At 40.5% G+C, this 26024-nt stretch overlaps 1 protein-coding gene across 1 annotated transcript; it reads left to right on the forward strand.

The window, feature by feature from the left end:
• Positions 1–343: 343 nt before the first annotated feature.
• Positions 344–25192, forward strand: RAP2A (RAP2A, member of RAS oncogene family). Its single transcript, XM_042458602.1, has 2 exons — positions 344–835; positions 21113–25192. Exons 1-2 carry the CDS (start codon positions 522–524, stop codon positions 21348–21350), a joined length of 552 nt encoding a protein of 183 aa, XP_042314536.1. The 5' UTR covers positions 344–521; the 3' UTR covers positions 21351–25192.
• Positions 25193–26024: the final 832 nt, after the last annotated feature.

Below are 26024 nucleotides of genomic sequence, written 5' to 3' on the forward strand. Positions count from 1 at the left end.
GTGTGGGTGTGTGTTGAGGCGGGCCTCTTGTTTCCAAGGCTACTGTGGGAAGGGAAGTGGTGGTGGGAGGGGGAGGAGAGTGAACGAGTACTGTGGTGATGAGGCGGGCCTCTCGTTTCCTAGGCTACTGTGGGAGGCTATCACGTGGGAGGAGGAGGAGGTGGAGACAGAGGTAAAGAAGGAAGGAAGGAAAAGGAGGCGGGCAGGAAAGGGTGTCACTCATTCCGCTCCTCAGCTGCGATTGGCGGAGACGCATCGGTTCGGATCACGTGACGGGGGCACCCAGGAGCCTCGCGATTGGTGGTTCCCGTGGTTACGAGGAATGAAGGGGCGGGGCTTTGGAGAAGCTAGCGAAGGAGGAGGAAGAGGAGGACCAGAAGCAGGGCGGCCGCGGCCTGTGAAGGTGGTTCCTCCTCTGTCTTTCCTGGGCGCCATGGCGGGGCCAGAGGAGGAGGCGGGGGCGATGGAGGCCTCAGGGGGGTGAATGTTGGCGGCGGCGGTGGCCCTGGTCGGTAAGGAGGATGCGGGAGTACAAGGTGGTGGTGCTGGGCTCGGGCGGGGTGGGCAAGTCGGCGCTGACGGTGCAGTTCGTGACGGGGACCTTCATCGAGAAGTACGACCCCACCATCGAGGACTTCTACCGCAAGGAGATCGAGGTGGACGCCTCGCCCTCGGTGCTGGAGATCCTGGACACGGCGGGCACCGAGCAGTTCGCCTCCATGAGGGACCTCTACATCAAGAACGGCCAGGGCTTCATCCTCGTCTACAGCCTCGTCAACCAGCAGAGCTTCCAGGACATACGGCCCATGCGGGACCAGATCATCCGCGTCAAGAGGTGAGACGGACCGAGAGCCACAGGCCCTTCGCCCGCTTTCACGCTTTGTCTGTCTGCTGGCTATGGAATTCTGCTCCGCTCTGGGCCCACAACAAACTCCAACTCCCAGAATTCCATAGCCAGCAGACAGACAAAGAGTTAAAGCTGTGCCAAACTGGATTGTGTCTCCAGTGTGGATGCATTTCCATGGCTCTCCTCTGAGGCTGAGAGAATGTGACGCGCCCAAACCCACCAAGTGGATTTCCTTGGCTGAGCCAGGATTCGAACCCAGAGTCCTGCTCCAATGCTCAAGCCACACTACAACACACTGACTCTCTTCTCCTGTAAGCAGGGGCCTGAACAGACAGGCCGAAACAAAGCTGCTTCTGGTCACTTTGGAGGGATGCTGTTTAAATGACACACACAACTTAAGAGGCCAGAAGCTGCGCCAAAGCTGTGCTTTGGTCTTTAGGACTGGAGCATGGCTTTGGTGTGGCTTCCGGCCTCTTAGGGCACATGAAGCATTCAAACAGCACACCTCTCTTCCAGCCCCCTTCCATTCTACACAAGGCCCTATCACTATGTCTTATTTTTGGCGTATGGCTTATATTGCACAGATGCTTAGAAATCCTGCTATGGCATATTTTATGGGTATGTCTTATTTTGGAGGAAACAGGGTATTTCTGTGCCTCCCAAGTGCATTTTCATGCCCACTGGGGCCTTCCCCTCAGATGTGGAGATATCACCCATATAATGCCGCCCCTTCCTTGCCTCCAAAACTATCTGTCCCCAGAGCTGTCCTTGTCTATCTTTAGTTCTGTTTCCCACGCACAGAGCTTTCAATTCCTCATTCCATCCACTTCCGGTGCTCCTTCTGTGTTGCATCTCCTACAGCATCCATAACTTCTGCGACTCCTGACTTAACACAGCACCAATCGCTTGCAGTTTGTCGCATGTAGCTTTGCTTAGTGTTTGTACTCTGTGTTTCTGTGCACATACCTCTAATGTTTTGAGTGCATTGGTGTCCCTTTGGTGCCCTGTTCCTGTCACGTAGCTCTCTGAGTCTGTAGAGCATTCTGTGTGCCTGTGTTGCCGCCTACTCTCACGTTGATGTGCATGAACTGGTGCTGTGCCTACGCATTGCAAATATGCACTGGACAGGTGGCTTTGGATTTCTTCCTTTCTGTCTCTAAGGGCAGACTAAGAACCAGTTGCATCCCATACTAAACACTGTCTTTCCACTCCTCTTATAACAAGTTACTTGAATTCAAGGACATAACTGTGTTCGTCTGGATCAGTATGCAAAGGGGTCTTGTAGCACTCTGAAGTAGATTTCAGTCTACAAAAGATTATGCTACCAACTTCTTTCTCAGTTAGTCACAAAGGTGCTACAGAGCCCTTTGCACATTGATGGGGTGTAGTTCTCTCCAACTCACAGGGGATTAGGGCGTTTCCTCCATTTTCTTTTTTCTTTTTAAATTGGATTATTTACCTTGTAAGGTTTAATAAGGCATCACACCTTCCTTTTCCTCCTGAACTTCTGGCATTTGGTCTGGGGAGAGGTATGGCTGAGGGAGGGAGAGCTTCTCCCCATCTGCAATAGGGGAAAGCTTTGACTCGTTTCTCTATCATACTGAAGTGATCGAGGCAAGATGCTATTATTTTGCTAAATGACTCTGAAGAAGGTAATTCAAGAAGCTGCACCTTTTCAAAAACTATATTAGGATTGCCCTAGAAAGGATAAATCAAAATTGCAGTATTCACTAATGAACATTTATCTCAACACCCATGTATAGAAAAATAAAGTCTACTTTAAAATCACCACTTGCAGCTTAACTTGTTCTTGTCTGACAAACCTGAGGTTAGCCTGGTTAAGGGGCCTCTGTGTCAGCCATTTGTAACACTGCTTAGAGAAGGTTACAGTTAACACAAGAAAGAAGCTTAGATATACCAAATATAATACTGTGAGTAGGTAAGTATCAGTAACCAAGTGTAGTAGGAGACTGGAAGAACTTGGCATTCAAATAAAAGATCTAACTCAGGATATTTTAGGGAATCCAGATAATGCTGAACTGCAGGTCATAGCAGTCCCAGCCAGCAAAAGTGAGGTGTGCTGAAAATTGCAGGCCAACAACCCCTGTATGACTGCATGATTTTCACCTCTGGTTTTAATCCAGTTTTTAGTCCCAACTAGAGTAGTCTTAAATACTCTAACGGCACCAGATCCTGTCTGATCCTGGAAGTTAAGCAAGTTCAGCCCTAGTTTGTACTTGGATAAGAGACTGCCAACAAATACCCAGATGCTGTAGGTTATATTTCAGAGGAAGTAACTGGCAATACCACCTTTGAGTATTCCTTGCCTAAGAAAACCGTATGAAACTCATGCAGTTTCCATAAGTCAACAGGCAACTTGAAGACACATCCACACACAGAGTAGAACCATTGAATCCAATTAAATGTACAGTGGGCCCTTGGTATCTGCTGGGGTTTGGTTCCAGGACCTCCCGTAGATACCAAAATATGTGGATGCTCAATTCAATGGATAGTAAAATGGTGTACCTTTTAAAAAATGGCAAAATCAAGGTTTACTTTTGGGAATTTATATATTTAAAAAATATTTTCAAGCTGTGGATGGTTAAATCCATTGGTAAAGAATCCATGGATTCAAAGGGCTGGCTGTATTCTGTAGATTCAGTGCATTTACTGAAGTATGGGACTAATATCTAGATTTAAAAACCACTAGTGATGTTATGTGTTGCATGTTGCAGCATACTTCAAGAAATGTGGCCTACAGTTCAGTGGAGGCCATCCTGTATAGATCAGTTTTCATAAGCCTATGAATATAAACTAGGATGGCATCTGGTGGGCCTGGTTTGGTGACCAGATTTGGTAGTGCAACCACAGGGAGGCTTCTACTTTGTGCAGTCCCAATTGTAATATTTCACTGAGAACTAAACAAGGCCTTCCTAAGAATTACATAGTAGGAAGGCTGATAAATCACATGATAATAGGTGCAATTAGGGAGCAGGGAAAGTGCCCGTAGGTTCCAGAACAAGGAATAAATTGAGCAAAACAACCCAGCTAATTCAAGTGAGGAGTGTCACACCTAGTCACCATTACATCTGATTTTATTTGAATTTTCTTAACTTCAAACCTGATGCCGAATTATGCCTGGAGTCTGTCTGTCCTCCAGGCCTCCACACCAAAAAACTGTTTTTTGCTCTGCAGTACAGTACAGCTAAAATTGGACAGGTGCAGTGTAATGCAAAATTGCTGTCATTTCCTTAGACATCCAGTAATCCTCTTATTAGCAAAAATTTGACCTGTTCTCGGAATGTAATCCAACCTATTATAACTGTTGACATAAGTATAAGTGACTTGTCTGAGATTTTATCTGTTATATTGACTCTTGGTTCTGGGTATAGTAGAACAGAGAAAGCCCAAACATCACAATACAAAAGTCTTTCCTTATCTCAATAAGTCATTACTGAGGCACACCAAGAAGAAAATCCAGATCATTTTTGAAGTCCTGATCAGAATACTTTAGGCTTCTGTTAAGATTTTGTTGCAGTATTCCTCAATATAATTAAGAGGGAGGGACAGTTATTCTTTGATCCCCACCAAATAAAGGAAGTTTTGAGCAGAAAGATGGCCAGATGGCACAGCTATAGCCAGTACAGTACCTGGCTGTGCAGAACAAGAGAACGTTGTTCTCCTCCCTGGTTCACTCTCATTCCTGTTCCACTGGTCTGTCAGGCACCAGCACCATCCTTATTAAGCACCCAGTTCACTTTTTCCTCCTATATTCCCTTAGGTTATGGGGCCTCAATTGTAAAACTAACATTTTTGCTTACAAGTATATTAGTAGTACTCCTGTATTTGCTTCTAAAATACATGTCTTGTTACTGATTTTTTTCTTTCTTTATCTGTGGGTAACGGTAACATTTTCTACAAGTTGGTTTTGTCTGTCGAGTGAGCAGTAGTCCCCAAATAAGACAAATCCTATCCATTTGTTCTTCCTGTTAGAATTGTACAGCCCCCCCCCCCCCGGTTATAATTTCCCCAATAGTTAATTTTGTATTCTTATCCATGTTTATCCGATAAACTCTTTGATAAACACTTTGAAGATGCATACTATATGTTCTTAGCACTTTTAGAGTTCTGTAAAAGAACTAAAATCCACCAAACCATGGACTAGTTTTTAACTCTTTAACTTTGCACACTGTTGGGAAAATTCTGTGGCTTCTTCTTCAGCATAAATTTTGTTAACATCAAAGATAACCAGTCATGGCACACAAAAAATGGGGAGAATCCAGATTGGTGCTATACAGATGGTAGAATGCTACTGCTATGTGCCTGTTTATATAATTTCTCCCTACAAAACACAGTACAGTATTTATATTTGTTTTGGTGGGAAATTACTTTCTTTTTATTAGAGGAAGGGCATACAAGTGGGTTGTAATGAAGATGCTTCTGTTCTTATATCCTTGGAGAAATCTGTAGCGTATTCTGTACATCATGTTCTCAGTGAGGAAGATGCATAGCAACTTGTGAGCAAGTTACCTCAATATAACTAGCCTCATTTGCTGCTAACCTGGTAATAGTGCATTTCCAACTCCCCTCCATCCCCTACTTCTTTAGAGATGTGACCAGTAAAATGAGATTCCTATATAGGTCTCCACGATTTTCTTGGGGGGCAGTAATACTGGTAATTTGCCATGGATATGTGCCATGCAGTTGGACAGATACAGAAATTCTACATGGAATACAGGCTGCATCATTCATGCTGAACTCTAATTTTGGGATATACTATAACACACCAAACTACTGTTTTTATGCAAATTACACTGGTTCTTCTGGACTAGAGGTTGGGGCTGCCTAATCTTCTTGCTGCTATTGGACTACTCACATCAGCCCTATCCAGCATAGCTAGTAGTGAGGGATGATGGCAGATACGGTCCAACTAGTGTCTAAAGGGCCACACATTCTCCATGGCTGTTCTAGGCCAGTTCATGTGACCAAAATTACATATCACAGTATGGATTGAAGAGTGTGGATTTGCTCCTTCTAGGCATGTTGCAAAATGATCTTGCTCAGTTTTATCATGTTTCCATCGCATGAGCAAAGCTTTGGCAGCTGAATTCCACAGTGGAAAAAAAATAGGATCTGATTAAATTGTTCTGAGCCTTGAAGTTGGCTGTTTATTTTATGGTGATCCCATGAATTTCACAGCACTTTCTTTAGCAAGAATACTCAGAGGTGGTTTTGCTCATTCCTTCCTCTAAAATATAGTGACAAGACAATTATATAACCATGTATGTAGAAGAGGGAAAAGACAGAATTTTATAGAGCATGAAGCAACCTGAAAGATGCTGGTTCTTGCGTAATTATGTTTCTAAATCCTTGTCTCTTGTCTTCCATTAACTTTGTAGGAAGATTGTGTCAGTCTTTAAAGAGCCACGTTTTGTACCAACTTAACAAAAATAGCTGAAGGTTCTTCTGGACAAGGTATCTTGTTCTGCTAAAGATACAGATGAGTAGAACTGTATTATAAACTTGTCTTGGGGATGGAGAGTTATGGAGGCACAAATATAGCAAGCTGCAGCACTAAAACAAAATCAAAGTGTAGGGCTCTGAGTTTCAGTACAGTAATGAGTGGTGGGTATGTCTCTCAAGAGAGTATATGAATATGCCTTAACAGAAGAAGGCAGCAGAAAATAGATAGCAGTACTGGACAAGCACTTGTGATGTTATGTGTTGCGTGCATGTCATAGCATACTTAAAGGAAAGTTCAGAACATTAATGCATTCTCTTTTCTTAAGTGGAGGAAGTATAAGTATTGATTGTTGTGATGGGAATTGTTTTCAAAAAAAATTATGTTGAAGGTTTCCCTGCAGCAGCTAATTGTGTCCTTTACAGTTTGCTCACCTGTTGTTCCACGTTCATTTCAGAAACCTTTCTGCCATAGTCTTTAAGCTCTTATTATCTTCAGGAATATATTCATAAAGCTTAGGATACCTTTAACCCTGCTAAAGTAGAATTTGTGCAAGAAAGTTCAACGATGCCTTCATTCCAAATTCTTTAGACCTTGGAAGATAGGGAAAATGATACTGAACCTGGATCTGCACCGCAAGTTGAACTTGATTTCTATTGAAAGCCCTGGTGGCACAGTGGTTAAATGCCTGTACTGCAGCCACTCACTCAAAACCATAAGGTTGCGAGTTCAAATTCAGATAAGGGGGCTCAAGCTTCACTCAGGCTTGCATCCTTCTGAGGTCGTTAAAATGAGTACCCAGCTTGTTGGGGGCAATTAGCTTACAGTTGTAAACCGCTTAGACACTGTTAATTCAGTATGAAGCAGTATATAAATGAAGCTGGTTTGTTTGTTTGTTTGTTTGTTTGAAATAACAGACTTAAGTCATAACTAACTTGTGATGCTGATCTGCGTGGAAACTGAACTTGCCTAACTTACTGCATGTAACTGATTGTGTTTAATATTACTTTTAATTTTCTGATCTTATTGAAAAAGTATTTTCCAGTGTCTTTCACAAATCCCCATTTGAGTGCATTATAATAGTTCCCCCTCCACTAGACATATTTGGGGGGGGGGGAATGCACGTTCTAAAATTATCAAAACAGTGTGAAAATTGATTTTTAAAAGATATTTTAAAACCATTTTAAAATTAATCTTTACAAGTTCATTATAATTAAGGTTAGCAATAGCAAGTACATTTCTACATCACTTATCAGTGCTCTTAAGCGCTCTCTAAGCGGTTTACAATGTGTAAGCTAATTGCTCCCAACAAGCTGGGTAATCATTTTAGTGACCTCAGAACAGTTGGCCCTGGAGCCCCTGGCTGGAATTGAACTCACAACCTTGTGGTTTGTGAGTGAGTGGCTGCAATCCTGGAATGTAACCACTGCACCATCAGGGTTCTTCAAGAATGACTTGGTCATTAATCCTATATGCACTTATCTGAGAGTGTATGCCCTTTAGAAATGAACAGGTTTTGCTTCTGAGAGCATATATAGGATTGTGCCATAAATATTATTGAATTCCAGAGTATTTAACCTGAAAAATAGCAGTGAGAAATAAATGGAAAATACAGAGGTTATGTGTGTCAACAATTTTATGATAGTATTTGAATTTAAGCAGATTAATAGCAATAGGAAGTACATGTCTATACCGCTTATCAGTGCACTTTAGCACTCCCTAAGCAGTTTACAATGTGTAAGCTAAATAAATCCTCTAACATTGGAGAATTTGGCTTCAGTGTTAACTAACTTCTATTACGGATAGACGCACCCTAGGATTGCACCAGGCAAGAGCCATTAGAATGGAGTTGAAAAAAGCACCTCTGTAAGCTGTCAGGAGTTAAAACAAAGTTGACTGCTTATAGAATAACAAATGACCTGTCTTTGTTTAGTAAGGGCAATGTATAAAATGGGGTTTTAATATATTTTTCTATCATGGGGGGGGACTTTCTCCCCCAAGTTTCATACCTTCCCAGAAAGAATGTGTTCTGCTCTCTGCCTGAAGACTGTAGGGCCTTTTGGAACAGCCGATCAAAATCCTTCTCATTATGTAGTGTGTGATGGAGGCGCAGAGTGGAAATAATTTGTATTTTGTTTGTGAAGATTGTCCTGCAGAATAAGCACTGCACTAGAATTCCTGAGTCACCCTGAAGTGTTGTAATTCTGTAGAAGGGGAAGGACTTCCTACATTCTTTTAGTAGTGGAGAGTTGTCCTTTTCCCTATGTGTCTTAGGACCAAAACACACTGCAGAAATAATCCAGGTTGAGACCATTGTAGCTGCCCTGGCTCAGAGCTAGGGAATTCTGGGAACTGTAGTTTCTTGTGGCACTAAAGCTCTCTAAAATAGCTCTCTGTCAGGGCTTCTCAGGGCAGAAGGCTAAATGCCTCACAAAACTACAATTCCCAGAATTCTCTAGAATTGAGCATTAAGCCAGGGCAGTTAAAGTGGTCTCAAACTGGATTATTTCTGCAGTGTGCTTTGACCCTTAGAAAGTCACTCGCTGCCTTCTGAATGTATATACACATAATGGTTCCCATGGTTAGCTTTGAAATCTGAAACATGAAAATTTGACACCCTGATAATCTAGAAGTATATTCCTTTGCCTCTAATATCAGTTGTTTTTGATTATATGATTCACTTCAGAAATGTCTACAAAAATAAATTGGTAGGCAAAATAGATGTGATAGTTTAAATGGTGCATACTGTACAGCCATCCTGTACGTTCTGGAAAAGAGGTAATGGAGAAAGGCAGTTATGACAGAAGCATCCGCACATAATCTCTATGCTGAAGTTCCTATTTCCTATTTGCCATTTGCACAGTTCCCACTCCACTGTTAGAGTAAAGCAGCAGTCATCAAGGGGACAGGAACAATCCACCTTGGTCTTGCAGTGTCCAAGAAAGCAAACGACAAGTGCATTGGGAAATCCCTTGGGAATGACTAATGTTTTAAAAGGACTGGGTAGACTTCTTACTTCTACAAAATGCAATTGAAAGTTCTGTTTAATATGATTTAAGCAAGTCAACAAACACCTACTCATTAGTTCCCACTATTAGCAAGTATGCAAGAAATACTTTTGATACCTTGCCATTTTCTAGCCCTTAGGCTGCATTCACACTGGAGAAATAATTCAGTTTGACAGTACTTGAACTGCCACAGCTCAGTGCTATGGGATTCTGGGAATTATAGTTTATAGGCTAAATGCCTCGCAAAACTACAGTTCCCAAAATTCCATAGCATTTAGCCATGATTGCTAAAGTGTTGTCAAACTGGATTATTTCTGCAGTGTGGATGCAGCTTCTCTGTCAGTATGTTGTACTGAAGACCAAAAAGGAGTCAATGTTAGCAATTGCAACCCAACATGAATACATGTATTAAGCTTTTGAACTGGTTACATATGTACAGTACTTGTGCATTGAAAAGCTAATGTGAAATTGCTAACTAAGGCTACATCCACACTGTAGAAATAATGTTTGACACCACTTTAGTTGCTATGGCTCAGTGCTATGGAATCCTGGGGATTGTAGTCTGTTGTGGCACCAGGGCTTTCTGACAGAGAAGTCTAAATGTCTCACAAAACTACAGTTCCCAGAATTCCATAGCATTGAGCCATGGCAGTTAAAGTGGTCTCAAACTGGATTATTTCTGCAGTGCAAATGTAGCTAACTAATATAATAGTTGTAGAGTATCTTAGATTTCCTGTGGATCCAGTGATTGTTTTGTGTGTGAATCACTCCAGAGTATGATTTGTATAAAAGTGACAGCTGTATAACTTGAAAAATTATGAATTGGAATAGATATCAATAATAATATTGATAGGCAGAAACAGATTTACTGATAAGCACAAAATAATTCAATTAAAATGTGGATTTTGAGAGTATTTAAAATAGCTCCATAACATTTTTTACTTAAAATATAAAGGTGAAATATATTGGCCTACTCTCCTTGCTCATTTCCAGAGAGTAAATACAGTATATGATTTTTTTAAAAACCTTGTCAGAGATAGTACATTAGTTAATAGTAAGTGGAAATGTCAGGATCTAAAATTATGATTAATTTTTACTGTAACAACAAAACCCCACTACCCACCTACATGTCTAGAAAATACACTTAATGCAGTGCAGATTCAGACATCACTAGCATGGGGAAAGATGGGTTGTGCAATAAATTCTGAATTATATGTAGAACATGAATTAGTTCCAGTTTGTTTGTGCTAAGAGATACAGTTTCACAACATACCTAAGCCTGAGGGCAGGGAACCGTCTAAATAAAAGATTGTATGTACAGCGCTGTGTAAATTTACAGCGCTATATAAATAAAGGTTAATAATAATAACATGTACCCATAAAATTTTGAAAAGAAAGAAGGAGTCTAGCAACACCTTTAAGACTGATTTATTTCAGCACAAGCTTTTGTGGACTCAGTTCACTTTCACAGATATCTGGAGTAAAGCCAGTTGACAGAAATATATACAAATGTGTTCATGTGTAGTGGCCAGTGTTACAGAAATGTCAAATATGCTGACATGGTAATGGGGTAGCAAGTGCAATCTCAGTGGTGGCCATAAAGCCAGGATGGAGAACATAGGAAGGCTTGGGAGCTGCATTAACCATGCTCCAGGAAACTTTGGTGAGCTGCACTCCTGTGGGCACAATCCCATCACAAAAAACCTTTTAAAAGTTCCAAAATGCACTCAATGCCTTTTATGAGGGTTGGGAGTCATTTTCTCCATGTCCTCCACCTTAGCCAATTTAGGCCTAGGAGAGGTCTTTTTTAAAAGTAGGAAGTGATCAGAAGTCACTTATGGCAGCAGTGGTTTTCAATCTTTTTACCCTTGTGACCCTCTTTACATCTACATGCGGACACCATGCCCTCCCCAATGTATATATTGTGGGACAGCTTGCCAGAGGAGATCCGTCTTATCACCACCTTAGACGCCTTCAAGAAGGCACTAAAGACAGATCTCTTCTGGCGGGCCTACCCACCTGATCTTTTATAAGAGATCTTAAATACTCCACTTCTGATCTGATTGTATGAATGTTAGTTGATGATCTGTTATTTTAGTGACTTAATAGTACAATGTCGTTGTTTTAACGGTTGTATTTTATATGGAATTGTTTTATTGCTGTAATCCTGCCTCGATCTGCAGGGAGAGGCGGGAAATATAAATAAAAATTATTATTATTATTATTATTATTATTATTATTATTATTATTATTATATAAAAATAATTTGTTTAGTATGCATATTTTCATTTGCATATTCATGTATATTCATATTTTAACATTTGATAAGGAAATAGCATTGTTCAGATTAGAACAGATTTATTGAAATTAATTCAGTACTTAACACATGTGAATTTTAGACATATCTTCCAGGACAGAAAAAAAGTTTGGGAAGAAGAGGAGGGGTGATCAGGGCCTTCAAGTCTTGTGCACCCCTCAAAAAGTCTTGCCCCCCTCCCCCAAGGGTCTGGTTCCACCATTTGAGAAACACTGACTTATGGTTTTTGTCTGTTTTTTAGTAAGCTCCTTACTAAAATAAAATAATAGGGTGAACCAAAAATGGCCCTGGGGACTGTATGTGGCCCATGGGCCACACTTTACCTACCTCTATTGTGAAGAATACTTAAAAGGATGAGGTGAGTTGCATGTCACGCATAGAACCACAGATCAGCAGGTAAACATAAGTATGTTGGACACAAATTTAACATTAGTAGTGTCAGGATACACAAAAACAGAGTAAGAACATGGGCTTTGTATGACCTTTGGTAGGTACAAGAGGGAGAGAATTGGACCCCAGAGCTTGTGCACCCTAAGGCAGACCAGGTTTACGAAGGCTTATGCTACACCGTCTTTTGCCCAGTTAGTCTCAAAGGTGGTACAGTACAAGATCCATTTGCATTCTTTTCTTCCATGAGTTCAAAATGCCATGCTCTGCTCTTTACTTAACTCGCTGCCACCAATGCCTATCCTTCAGGTAGTACAAGTAAGACCCAGGATGCTTCCTGATGTTGCTTTTACCATGCAATTGCAGTGCCTTCTTCTAAAGGTGACAGTGTCTTCACTTGCAAACCTCCTGCATTTTCGCATTGATTTTTTTCAAGACAGAAAAATTATGAAGGAACAGAACGGATATATATGTTTTTCAATCGTGATCAGTAATAGCTCTCTAATTAGTAGCACCTCAGGACAAAGTTTGTTGTACTTGGATGAATATACTGTTTTAAGATGTCTTTCCTTGAGGCAACCTAGGTTGCTGCCACACTGCAGAATTAGTGTGGTTTGACAATGCCATAACAGCCACGGCTCAGTGCTATGAAATCCTTTGACTTATAGTTCTTGTGGCACTAAACAGTAAATAGCTCCCAAACTAAAAATCCCAGAATTCTGTAACATTGAGCCATGGCAGTTAAAGCGGTGCCAAACTGGGCTAGTTCTGTAGTGTAGATGCAGCTTCAGAAACCATTACCCTTGCCCCCTCCCCATGCTGTAAAAGCTCATTGATATACTGGTGTCTTGGTACTGCAAACTTGGTGACCTCCAAGCACGTCACACTGACTCAGGTGTTAGTTATTTTATGACAGTTTATATCAATATTTTGCATAGATTTGTCCTCAGTTGACTCAACAGTGAAAATCTGCATGTCAGAAAGCAGGACTCACGGTAAATGCTGCTTGGTGAAAATATTTTATAGTGGACTAATTGGGTTGAAATGTTCAAGGAAGCAGTCAAGTCTTAAGTCCTTAAAACACTAAAATAAATGCTGTATCCCACCATCCTTTTTCTAAGAGAGCACTTGACACAGTAATTATAGTAAATGAAAAATAAAAGTGTGGGGTTTCTAAAGAAAAAAAGTACCTGTATTTTCCGGTGTATAAGACAACCCCCAACTTTTCCAGTTTGGAATATACTCGCCATATAAGACTACTTTTCTTCCAACACACACCAAATAAAAATTTAAAAAATATCAGATTGAATTTCAATATGGTAATTTTAATTCAAATGCTTATGACATGCAGGTACTTAGCAGGAAAACCTGTTGTATACAAAGCCTGATTGGACTGGTCAGCTCTCCCTGTCTGTCCAGCCCTTCCTGTCTCCAAGAATATCAGAGTGGTATTTTTTCCATACCCCAGGTGTCTCAGATGCCTGCAGCTTGCTCCACCCTTCACTTACACCTTCCCACCTAGTCATCGGGTCGGCGTTAAGTCACTTCTTTCCATGAATCCTGGCGAGTGTATTTTCTTCTACCATACTTGTACAGTGCCGCCCTTGCTGCTTTCATACGGTCACTGCATATGGTGGGGATGCGGCTGCGGCCATTTTTTAGCTCCCCCACCATATGTGGCAACTGCAGATTCTCCAGTCTGGCGCGGAGGTTTCAACACCTGCCCTATAAGATGACCCCCAACTTTTGAGAAGATTTTCCTGGGTTAAAAAGTAGTCTTATACGCCAGAAAATACAGTATGTGCCACTGTCAGAATATTAATTTTGGCACTTGAGGAAAAGAAAGTTACCTATTTCTTCAGGTTGCATACCTCTTTGCCAGTCTTTAAACATTTTCTCTTAACTGAATGTTAACCTGTCATTCTTAAGTAGGTTTGGTTTATACAAACAACAGTTGTGTTTTAAATGTGTTCATTACAATTCTTCTGTGCAGTGGACCCTCAGTATCTCCTGGGGTTGGTTGCAGCCTCCCCTCCCCGCCAAGGATATCAAAATCAGTGGATGCTCAAGCCCCGCCATATACAGTAGCATAGTAATGGTGCTCCTTATATTTTTCCCCATTTCACTTTGATTTTCCACAAAAGGCTTCATTTTTTTAAATGTACAAGAAATAGGTATTGCTTAAAGAAATGCAACTCTGACTAATATATGGCTTTGTGTGGTTTGTTTTTCTGGATTATTATTTTTTAAAACAATTTCTACATGTCATCTAGTATTACTTTTCTGGTCATTGTATTCGTTCACATCGCTTGTGAAGCTTCTCCTTCCATATAGGAAAGGTTCTTGATTATTCCGAAATGCCCAGTATTATTTGGAGATTCAAAAGCAGGTGGTGTTAAAGAGAGAGGGTTCATAGTCGGATGTGTTCTAAAAGAAATTCTGTAGTAGACCAGATCTTTTCATAGGCTGAATATATTCTGAATGCAGAATGAAGTTTTAATATTGGCAACTGTTTGGATTGACACTGGTTTGGTGTTATGTGACTCATCCACAGTGACCTTTAGACACATGCTGTTCTCCACTGTTCCTCTCATGCGGATCTGAGAGGAGTTCAGAAGGTTTTGCTTTCACTTTAGATTACTGTTTCTTATTGTATTATCCAGACCAACAAATTGTAGATAACCAGTGCCACTATAGTGTGGTGGTTAGAATGTAGTTCTGGGACTTGGGAGATCCAAGTTCAGGTCCCTACTCAAAATCACTGGATGACCCCTGTCTCAGTTTGATCTACCACACTGGGTTATTGTGGAGATAAAGTGCGATGGAGGAGTGCCATGTATACTACTACCATGAGTTCATTGGAGGAAAGGTGGGATATAGATAGAAATCAAAGGCCTGTTACAGACTGCCAGAATAAAGCTGCTTCGGGTCTCTTTGGAGGTATGCTGTTTAAATGATGCATGCACCCTAAGAATCCAGAAGCTGCACCAAAGCTGCACTCCAGTGCTTAGGAATGGAGTGTGGCTTTGGCGCGACCTCCGGACTCTTAGGACCCATGCATCATTTAAATAGCATACCTCCAAAGAGACCCGAAGCAGCTTTATTTTGGCAGTCTGTAACAGGCCAAAAATTTCAAAACACAACAATTTTCAAATAATTAGTTATGAAGCTGGTTGTCTAAAACTGAGGTTGGCAACTGCAGCAGTTCTGGGACTCTCCAGTGCCCTTGTGAATGGGTCATAATATTGGATTTTCACTTCGGGTTTTGAAAAACAGTTTTCAAACTGTTAAACAATGTAGGGCTCTGTAATCTGTTTAAAAGATGAATTGCCACTGCTGTAGCCTTCCAAGAGAGACAATTCAACCTCTTTTTGGCCAGGAGAAGGGCAATCCAAGGTGCCTGGAATGATCGGAGGCCACAAAAACAGTCTTGGGGTGGTGTGGAGTCCTGAGGCTACACTTTCTCCATCTCCAGTTTAAACTAACCTTGAGGAGTGAGAGAGTGAGCCCAAGGATCACTGGTATATTCAAGTTGTGCTAAGCTATGACTCAAGGTGGCCATTTTCTCTCTGCTAGCTGTACCTCCAAGGAATTGCTTCCTATATAGATTTGTGGCCTTTAAAATGTGTTTTCAGCCAAATGTTCCATATATTGAAGAAACTGGCATTGTAATAGGGACTTTTCTTGTTTGAGAATCACAATTCCCAGTTAAGTCTGTTTTTGGATGCCTCCCTTGTGAAACAAAGGAAGGGATTATGCCCCCAAGGAGTTGTGATTGCTAGCTGTGAAAAATGAATAAGTACTTTAAGTTGGAGTCTAATGTATAAATGAAGCTAAAACCCAAGCAGCTGCGCTTCAAGATTAGAAGGCCTCTTTAAAACGAACAAGTGCCCCCCTTCTTCACCACAAATGAGCAGCTTTCCTGCTGTAGATCCCTAACTAGTCTGAGCATGCAGAGCTTACATACCCATCGTGAGGCATGTCTGGCTTTATTATTTCCAAAAACTACATTCTTTTTGTGTATACCAACACTGTAGTAGGCATATATAACCCTGACATAAAACTGCTTTGCTTGAAAGAACATGTCACGGCATCTTTTTGTCTTGTTGCTATTAACTTCTGCATTGCAGCATTGCATTAAAATAAAAATATTTAGTCAAGCATGAATCACGTATTGACTGCAGATGTAAAATCTTCCTTAAATGTCTGCTTTCTAAAATGTTTTGGGAACACCGTGCACTTGGTACATTTCTGAGTAGTGTGTCTTGATTTGAGAAAGTAGAGGAGGAAGGGACATGTGACATGCTGAGACCAGTTGTGCTGAATCAATTCTTGTGGTTTGCTGAGGCATGTGGTGTTGTGATGCCCCTCCTCCTGGAAGCCACACATTTCTGACAGGTTGATTGACACTGCCTTCCTCTTTGGAAACCTTTCCAATAGAATTAAAAGGCTTGAAACTTGTCCTTATAATCAGCCCTGTTTTTTCCCCTAGTTTCTGGACGGAGGTTTGTTGGTGATGGTATAGCAATATCACATATTGCTAATGAATGTAAGGAAAATCTTAAATACAGATACAGCACGTGGCTTGGGTTCTTACCTTAGATTTCTGCATTGATTATTTACTTTGCTTTTAGAATTGCTAAACACTATTGACACTTCATTGAACTGTCCAGTTATCTGCCCTGGATACTGCCCCACTGCCTGGAAATAGTGCAAAGTTTACTTATTCAGAAGTTCAGGAATTATTCTTTTGCATCCTCACCTGGTTGAAACTTTAAATTTTCATCATCAGGGTGGTTACAACAAGCATAATGTATTGTAATCATCTCCTGTTAACTAGTACACTCATCCCTCCACATTTGCAGCTTTTGACTTTTGCGGATTTGAGTATTCATGGATTTTATTAATATGTTCTCTCTTAGGAATATCTAGGTCTTTCAGAGCAATTCTGTAGTCAACTTTAACCAAAAGTCACACTGAAGGACCTAGAGATTCCTAGAGAGAACACTCCACTAGGCATTTGTAACTCCTCCAGCACAATTCTGTGGTCTGGCAGACATTGACCGCAGAGTTGCACTGGAGGACCTACAGATTCCTAGAGAGGTGTTCTCTCAAATGAAAACATCATTTTTTGTGGGGGGGGGGGGGTTTGGGCTATGTGGCCATGTTCTGGAAGAGTATATCCCTGAAATTTTGCTAGCATCTCTGGCTGGCATCCTCAGAGAATGCTGGCATGGAAGTGAGGGGTATATATACTGTGTGGCCTTGGGTTGAGAAGAAGTGATTTACATGTTAACCTGTGTGTTGTTGAATGGCATGACCTCAGTGTGTCTATTTAATTATTGATTCATTGTCTGATGTGAAATTCCCCTGACTTTTGGTGGTTTTCATTTGCATTTGCTGAGTCGATTTTGGTGTTTTTCAGGACTGTTATTATTATTATTATTTGTTTACTTTAAAGGTTTCTTCGTTCCTGTTGAAGTTGTCTAGGTGTTTGTGGATTTTAATGGCTTCCCTGTGCAATCTGATCTGATAGTTGTTGGCATGGTCCAGAATTTCAGTGTTTTCAAATAGCATTTTATGCCCGGGATGGTTTATAATGTGTTCTTCTACTGCTGATTTTTCTGGTTGATCCACTCTGCAGTGTCTCCCATGTTCCTTGATTTGGTAGTCCTATGAAGACTTGTCTGCACTGCATGTGATGCAGTAAACTCCTGCGGCCGTGAGAAGGTCTCTCTTGTCCTTCACTGAGCTTAGCATTTGCTGGATTTTCATGGCCAGTTTGTAGACCATTTGGAGTTTGTGTTTCCTCTTCCATTTTCTGTCTGTGAATTGTTTGATGTATGGTAAAAATACCTTCCCTTTGGGTGGTTGTTTGTCTTCACTCCTGTGGGTTTTTCTGGGTCTGGCAGCTCTTCTGATGTCTGAGTTGGAGTAACCATTAGCCTGTAGATCCCTTTCTAGGTGCTTCAGTTCATCTTCCAGGAAGTGGAGTTCACTTATCCATTTTGCCCAGCGTACCAGTGTTTTTACTGTGCTTCTTTATTGTCCTGGGTGATGGTTGGAGTTCTTGTGTAGGTATCGGTCTCTGTGTGTAGGTTTCCTATGCTCAAATGTTGTTTTGGGTTGTGGATGACCAGGACATCCACGAATGGAAATGTTCCTTTCTTTTCTTTTTCCATCATGAATTGGATGTTTAGGTGGATGTTGTTCATATGGTTCAGAAACATGGCCCGATCTTCTCTGTGGCTCCAAGTAGTGCCAAGTGTCATTTATGTATTGGAACTATGTTGTGGGCTTTTTGGTGCTGCCTCCAAGCCTTGCTTTTCAAGGTGTTCCATATAAAAGTTTGCTTTCATGGGGCTCAAAGGATTTCCTATGGCTACACCATCCCTGTTTGGAAAACACCAATATTAAGACCCAGCAAGTGCAAATGAAAACCACCCAGGGTCAGGGTTTTTTCTCTCAACCCAGGGTCACTCACTTCCATGCAGCATTCTCTGACGATGCCAGCCACAGATGCTAGTGAAACATCAGGAATAAACTTCTAGAACATGGCCACATAGCCGAAAAACCTACCAAAATAAGGATGCCAGCTGTGAAAGCCTTCAACTTGACATACAAACATAGTGTTTTTGTTATTTGTGGTTTTCCCACATTCATGGGGTCCTGTGTCCCTAACCCCACCAAATGTGGAGGGATGAGTGTACTAGTTTTCTAAAAGAAATGATTACTTATCTCAATCCTGCAGGACTGAAATGTAATAAAAGGTCAAAATTTAGTTTAGACTCTTCAATTGAAATAATTAACTTCAAGGTATATATATCCAGTCTAAGTTGTTACAGTGTTAAACATAAGAGAAAGATGCGCCACACCCAAAATTGCTTAGCTGGGTTGTATGTTGAGTAAAAGCTTACCAATGTAGAACAAATATGATCTTAGCTGCAGATGTTCTTCCTCCAACTCCAGGTGTCTGATTTTTGGGGTGGGAGCTTCCTGTTAATTTGCACACATCAAATGTCATGCTTGTTTGTCCTAGAACATTTAAGTGCATCATTATTGTAGAGGCGTTGGCAGCAGCTCTGTTACTCAGCTTATTGAAACTTTTATGATAAGTCTTTGAAATCTTACAAAAGAAGTTGTATTTTTCTGGTGGAACACTGAAGCTGTTCATTGTGGCAAAATTAGGATTCTAGAGGGGTTGCAGCTGGATTTCCTATCCTTGACTTGCATTGTTCATCAGAATAATTGGGATGACTCATTTTTGTAAGCTGTCTGCTTGTTTATCATGCTTGTGCCTACAGTATTTAGGCAGAGGGCTGCAAGGAGTGCATGCATGCACAGGAAGATTGGCTGACAGATTTGAGTGCGCAGCCTGTGTTTTCAGCAGGACTGGAAATCTTGTTTTAGATCCAGATTATGCCTTGCCTCTTTTGCAAGGTATTTTTTGACCATTCTGATTACATTTTGAATGACTGAATACACATAGAGTATAAAATCCTATGATCTGTGTTTTGCTTTCTGTTTTATTGAATGAAAAGGAAGATAAATTTCTCAATTTAAGTATTCTCAGTTTGTCTGGCCTCAAGAACTTTTTCACATTGTCTCAAAAGCCCTTTTCTGGCATTATCCTCCATGCAGTCATAATCATACAGAACATAAGCAGAGCTATATATGCTCTCCCACTGCCTGTACTTGGGGAAAATTTGTTAAGGAGAAGAAAAATTACCTATAGCCAGGGTTCCAAACCACAGGAAAAGCCTACTCATAAGCAGCATGGTTTCCTTTTTACAGACATACCCTTGGAAGCAGTAAGGATCCTCCCTCCTCCTGTGATTACAGCCATGACAATGAAAAATACCAGTATTACCTGGAAAAGGCTGAAATTAAATGAAAATCTGTTATAACCTTGGCTTTCCTAATTTGTAAAATTCATATCAAGTTTGTCCCAGCTCCAAGCCATACTAGATTGTAAGTCTTTTTCCCCTCATAGAGATTCATATGGGTTTTCCTTGACATTAAAATGATAGCATATTTTGTGTATTTCCTTTTTAAAGTACTAAAACATGTTATCAGTGCTCTGCTTTAGGTTTTCGCAGCCAAATAAGAATGGTTGTTTGTGCCCAGGTTTTAGGTTTTCACACCCCCTTTTCCTTATGTGTTTGGATTGTGCAAACCATCATTTATTTGCTCACAAATTCAGAATGGGAGATCACATTTGAGTGTAGTTACACATTCGGAATTGCATGCAAATGATGCTTTCCATTTGTCTAGTTCAGATTTAACAGACAAGGAAGTGAAGGAGGAAGTTCAAAAGGCTGTCCAGATCCACACATCCAAAGAATGTGTGTGATGTGTATGGGTGTTATGAAGTGGGGCTCTACAGGCTAACTCCATTCTCTTGTCACTATATCAGATTTCTCCCTTTTTTGGAGGAATTTGGAACACATACTGCCCTTTCTCATGTGCTCTAAATGCTAAAGATGTGTGGCTGCTAGCATTCCATCGGGTACAGAAGAACTAGTTTATTATGTAGGGTGGGTTTACTCTGATGGAGGGGTATGGTGTTAATTCTCACTGGAAAATTGTATTTACAGTATCTGTGAAGGAACAAGTAGAACTGAGTACACTGTCCCCAGTCCAGCCTCTGTGGATTCAGCATAAGTTGTGATTGGAGCTTTTTTTGTATACAGTTGTACATGCAAGAATGGGGAGCTGGATTGCTATATTTTACAGTGGTATCTACAGAGTCCATATGGATATGTTTTGTAAACACATAGACTTCCATTTCTACCATCCTCTGAATGTGTGGAGATCAGAGATTGTCCTGTTATCTGTGAACATTTTAAGAGCTTTGGCATTATTTACTGAATAAAAGTAATTTATGTTCTCCATTTTGGAACTTAATTATCTATCAACTGTAACTGTGTTTCTTCTAACATACTAGAGGTCCCCAAAACAGTTTAACAAATTTCTTAAGTTGCTCTTTTACTTTCTTTCCAGTCTTAAGCTTTGTGTTACTTTATTAGTGTTCTGCCCCTCTCCCAAAGTTTGCAATGGACTTCAACCTTGTTTTATGCATCTTATTGCAGGTATGAGAAGGTGCCTGTAATCTTGGTTGGAAATAAAGTGGACCTGGAGAGTGAGAGGGAAGTGTCATCGAGTGAAGGTAGAGCTCTGGCCGAAGAATGGGGTTGCCCGTTTATGGAGACTTCTGCTAAAAGTAAAACAATGGTGGATGAGCTCTTTGCAGAGATTGTCAGACAGATGAACTATGCCTCTCAGCCAGATAAAGATGACCCATGCTGTTCTGCATGTAATATACAATAGCATTCCGAATGATGGAATTGGACCCAGTTGGCTGTATTTTTGGTAAGGTTATACAACTGGCTACTTCACTTCGTGATTTAAAGTTGGGTCTTGTGGGATAAATCCAAAGTGGAGTCACGACATTAACTCTAAAAGGAACCTTGAAGTTGATCTGTGTAGCAAAAGAATTGGGGATAAGCTTCTAAAGTTCACTTACCTGCAGCACATCTCCTACACCTGCAACTCTGTGGCATAGCCAACAGTTTTACAGGGTGAGCACAAACAATGTGTGTTGGCTTTGTCAGGTGCCAGCTACAGCTCTAAGCTAAGAGTTGATGATGGTGAAAAGGAGAGCACCAGCAAAAGACCCTTTGCACTCTGCATATTCTCTACTGATAAGTAAAAGTTAACAAAATTTGTGTGTCTGCATATTGAATTTCAGGACTTGTCCCTTGTGGCCAAGCTCACTCAGTCAAATATGCTAATCTCATCTTTGACACAAGTGTTAGTAGGATTTTTGGCAAATTGATGTGGTTTTCTCCCCCTTCCCCCCCTCCTTAAATTTGATTATTTTCTATGATCCCATCATGCGAAAAGGAAAATATTCTATCATTACTTGAAAGTAAAGTGAGGAGCTCTGAAAAAAACCAACGGCTTGAGAAGAGAACAGTGGGACATTGGAATGTGTTAAAATATTCTGCTTTGCTGCTCAAACGTAGTGGATTGCTTCGGATGCTGTTCAGTCAAGAAACCAAACAAACCCTCTGTTTACAAAGCAGGCAATGTGTTCATCTCTTTACTGAACCAAGAAGAAGCAACTGTGATGGGGGTAAAAAAATTGCTTAGCCTTACTAACGAAGAAAGTTTTTAGCACATTAACAAGTACCACCTTGTAAGGAAAATGAAGCCATGTTGTATCCAGATGTTCCTTCTTGCAGAAACCTCATGGGGACTGTGAGCATCCTGCATTCTTCAGTTTAAGGATACCAGTTTCTTTCTTGCCTTTAAGGGCTATGTCTTTGATGTGATATTCCCAACTAACATATGGAATTCAAATTTGCCATTTTATAGCTTTAATGTTGGCAATTTCGTTAAATGAAATAACTGTGTGAAGTTACTTTGGCTCAGAAGTTGAATACACAATATTGTAATTCTGTATGTGAGCAAGAAAGAGGTTCTTGTCTTCAGTTGCCTAACATGCTAGTCAGGTGCTGCTGCCATACAGTGATCCTGTTGCCCTGGTTATTGCTGTGACAAGTAGTGAGTGAAAACATTGTTTTGAAATGGTGCTCTGCCTCTGATCTTAATTTTCATAGCAGTGAAATACTTTATAATTTGCATGACTTAACAGCACCTGTTATATCTATTCTGATGTCTTACAATCAAGGAAGTCTCCAATCAGAATGTCTAAGGTTGAAATGCTGGAGTGATCATGTTGAGCTGGACCTTTATGGATTAAATTTGGCCTTTAAAATGCAATATCACTGAGCCTGTGGTCCAAATGCCACCCCACCGATTGGTTTCTCAATCTTGTGAAGTAGCTGTGTAGTGTTTTGTGGAGACGAGTGGAGATGAGTGTGTGTCTTGTGAGTGTGTATGTGTGTGTATGTGTATGTGTTGGTGGGTGGGTGGGTGTGGAAACTTTTACAAATGCTGTAATGAACTTGAGTTCTGAGATGTTTGCCTCCATCAGCAGAAAAACAGCCTGCAATCTAAAGTGTGTTTGAAGAAAATACAAAAACATGAGACAACACTTTGCCACTTTATTTCTTACACAGCAGAATACTTGTCATTTAGTTTACTTTCCTAGTGATTTGCTAATAATGATGGATGATCATGGGCCGCTATTGCCTTAGTCCTTGCATGATTTTTTTTTTCATAATCAAGAAACAAAGAGTGTAATGCTAAACATGAAGTCCTACTCTAGAAATGTAACTCTATCCCAGGCAGCTTGGACAGCCTTGAAAGTTGTGGCACCTTTAGTACATCTCATATTGACAACTTGCATGCGTTCAGGGAGAGGAAAACTATCAGCAGTTCACACTCCCTGAAATATCTGAGGAATGTTATACGGCTGTAGATTTGTCTGTTAAGAAAATAACAAGTCTCACCTCTCAGATAAGAATGAGGTAAGCAATTAGAACCTTAATTTTGATTGCATATTTTGCCGATTTGATTAAAAAGAGTTTCCTGTTTTGCATGTCAAATTGTTAATGTAGTCATAAGTAAAATGAATGACAGGCACACATGGAATTTCTGGTAAAAATGGGCATGATTTTCATGTAGAAGTCCTCACATAACATGGTAGTTTTGAACAAAATAACAATTCAGAGTACTTCCATAGTAACACTTCATTGCTATTTTAGAGGCAAAGCATTGTGTGTTCCCAGAAAAGTGTAACCATTGTATGAAATACATAATTTCCAGGAGACTGTTTGCTACTTGGATCCTGCTTACATGGCTATAGTGGGACACTCAAGGGTATATTTAATGAAAATATTTTAAATCAGCAGAAGGGGTATTAAAGGCTACAGATAATCACATTTACATGGGTTTTCCCCTCATGACATGTGTTTAGGCCAGTGAAGGGGTAAATCACAGATAAAATAGGTGTCTGGTGTCACCAGTTGTCTAGTGCCAATCCAAGCAGTGCCAGTGTTGTGTGGTTCCTCTCTCTCTTCCTGTGGTGCTGATGAGGTTCTTGCTCTTCTAGCCATAACTTTGATGCATCTGTCTTTTTATATTAGTTTTCATTGGCTGACACTGAAGATAGGCTTAAAGAAACTAGGCAAGGTGATGGTCAGCCTCCCTCTCAACTGGGCTACTTGACAACCCTGGCTGAATGCCTCTGGATGTATGGCACTTTTCAGATGTAAACCTTGCAATCTTCCAACAAAATGCCATAGCGGAGTTTCTCCATTTATAGATATTGCAGTGTGGCACATTGGCATGCATCAGTGCCATTATAGATCTTGGAAGTTGCTTGTCAAGGATGACTGCTTATTTTTGTATCCCAATCAGATTCCAATGATAGTCCATTATTTTGGGTATAACATGCCTTAAAATATTATCATTTGATCCAAAGACCCACTGTTCTTTAGCTATTCTTGTAGAGCTTTGTATTTTTCTGCAGCTGGCTTTTTTTAAGTTGATACTGTTGTAGGATGTTCAACTTCTTTTGAAAACATTTTGTCCCCTCTTACAAAAGTAGATCAAACCAGCATCTGTTCTAAAAGTTGTTAAAGATAAGCCCTCCCCTGCTCGCCCATCCAGTCCACAGCCTTCCACTTATTGATAGCAGCTTTTGAGGACTTCTTGGACTTCCTCTCCTGGTAGGACCAACAATAGACTTTAATTCCACTCCTGTTTTAAAAGTAGCATTAGGTTCTGTGGGCAGACTTACCAGTATTTATTTTCAACATGACACATGCTGCCTAAAGATGTTGTCCGTTTAAGGTGAGGGGATTCATGGCTTTTCACCAGTATGCAACTGAAGCACTGATTGGACTGTAATTACAAAACTCCATGACAAAGAAAATTTGGCAACTGCAGCAATTTAAATGTGCATGGTTCCTCTGTCAGTTCTTGATCAGGGTTTCCAGAAGGGATTGCAGTGTGTTTTTGAAAACTAGGTGTAATAATTGACCGTTTGGGATATCCTAGAGTTGAATAAAGATACTTAACAGTTAATGATTGAGCTGTGTTACAACTGATAGCTGGAAAAATGGAGTACGTTTTGTAAGGTGTCAGTTGTTTAAATCAAGAGGTTTCAAAATAAGTCAAATTGTACATAGAACTCAATGCAGACTCAGCAGTTGTATTTGGAGTTAAATTATTTTAACAAATAAATTTATTTAATGAAATCCTTGTTTGGCTTCATTGTATGTTCACTTTTTCATTTCTTGTTCAAAGACAAAACAAGGAGCCAGCTATGTGTTTTGACTGCTTTACTTATTTATTTGGACTTCATTTAACCCTTGGTGCCTTGATTCTTTGGAAAGGACATAAAATGCCAAATGGTTTGGGTATGTGTGTATTGTATATGGTTTGGGAGGATGGTTTTGGTAAAGCATCCTAATTTCTAGAAATGCAAGAGACTGAACTAAAACATTTGCAATACATATTAAAAGCTATTGCATTCCAAACCAGCCTTGATTTAAAACTACCTCATTGTGCATAAATATCCTGCTATTCCTTGATGATTACCTCTTAGGGCTGATATGACACTGCAAACTGACACTTGTTAGCTTTGATTTGATCATCCTGTTTCAGCAGTGCTAGTGCTAACGTTAACACGATTGTTCCAGCTAACTGACATTGATTAGCAGTTTCATTGTAGTCATGCCAGTATGGATATAATACACCATTGTGTATGATAGCAGTGAGCAGTGGCTGTTTTTTTGTTTCAGAGCCATGTGGGTCTTCAGGTGCCAAACGCTAGAGGCTGACACGCTGAGAATGATGTATTCCACAGCCAGTACTGTGAAGACTGACAAATGCTGTTAATTGTCCATAGCTGTCAGCTGGTCTTGCTGCTGATAACTGGCCCATTCATTCTATAGGCCAACTTCTACTGCAGTTTTGGCCCAAGTCCTTCTGGAGGCCTCTGGTAGCATTCTATTGCCAATGAGAGGGAACTGTACAGGGCAGTGTGGACTGTGAATTCTCTTATCCCTCCCCTTCTCCCATTTACAT

This window comes from Sceloporus undulatus, chromosome 3 (assembly GCF_019175285.1).
Source record: "Sceloporus undulatus isolate JIND9_A2432 ecotype Alabama chromosome 3, SceUnd_v1.1, whole genome shotgun sequence".
NCBI lineage: Eukaryota > Metazoa > Chordata > Lepidosauria > Squamata > Phrynosomatidae > Sceloporus > Sceloporus undulatus.

Bases quoted from the DNA above. Each gene is read 5' to 3' on its own strand.
- RAP2A (XM_042458602.1), top strand. From the start codon at position 522: ATGCGGGAGTACAAGGTGGTGGTGCTGGGCTCGGGCGGGGTGGGCAAG. The intron at 836-21,112 runs GTGAGACGGACC...ATCTTATTGCAG, and splicing joins CAGATCATCCGCGTCAAGAG to GTATGAGAAGGTGCCTGTAA.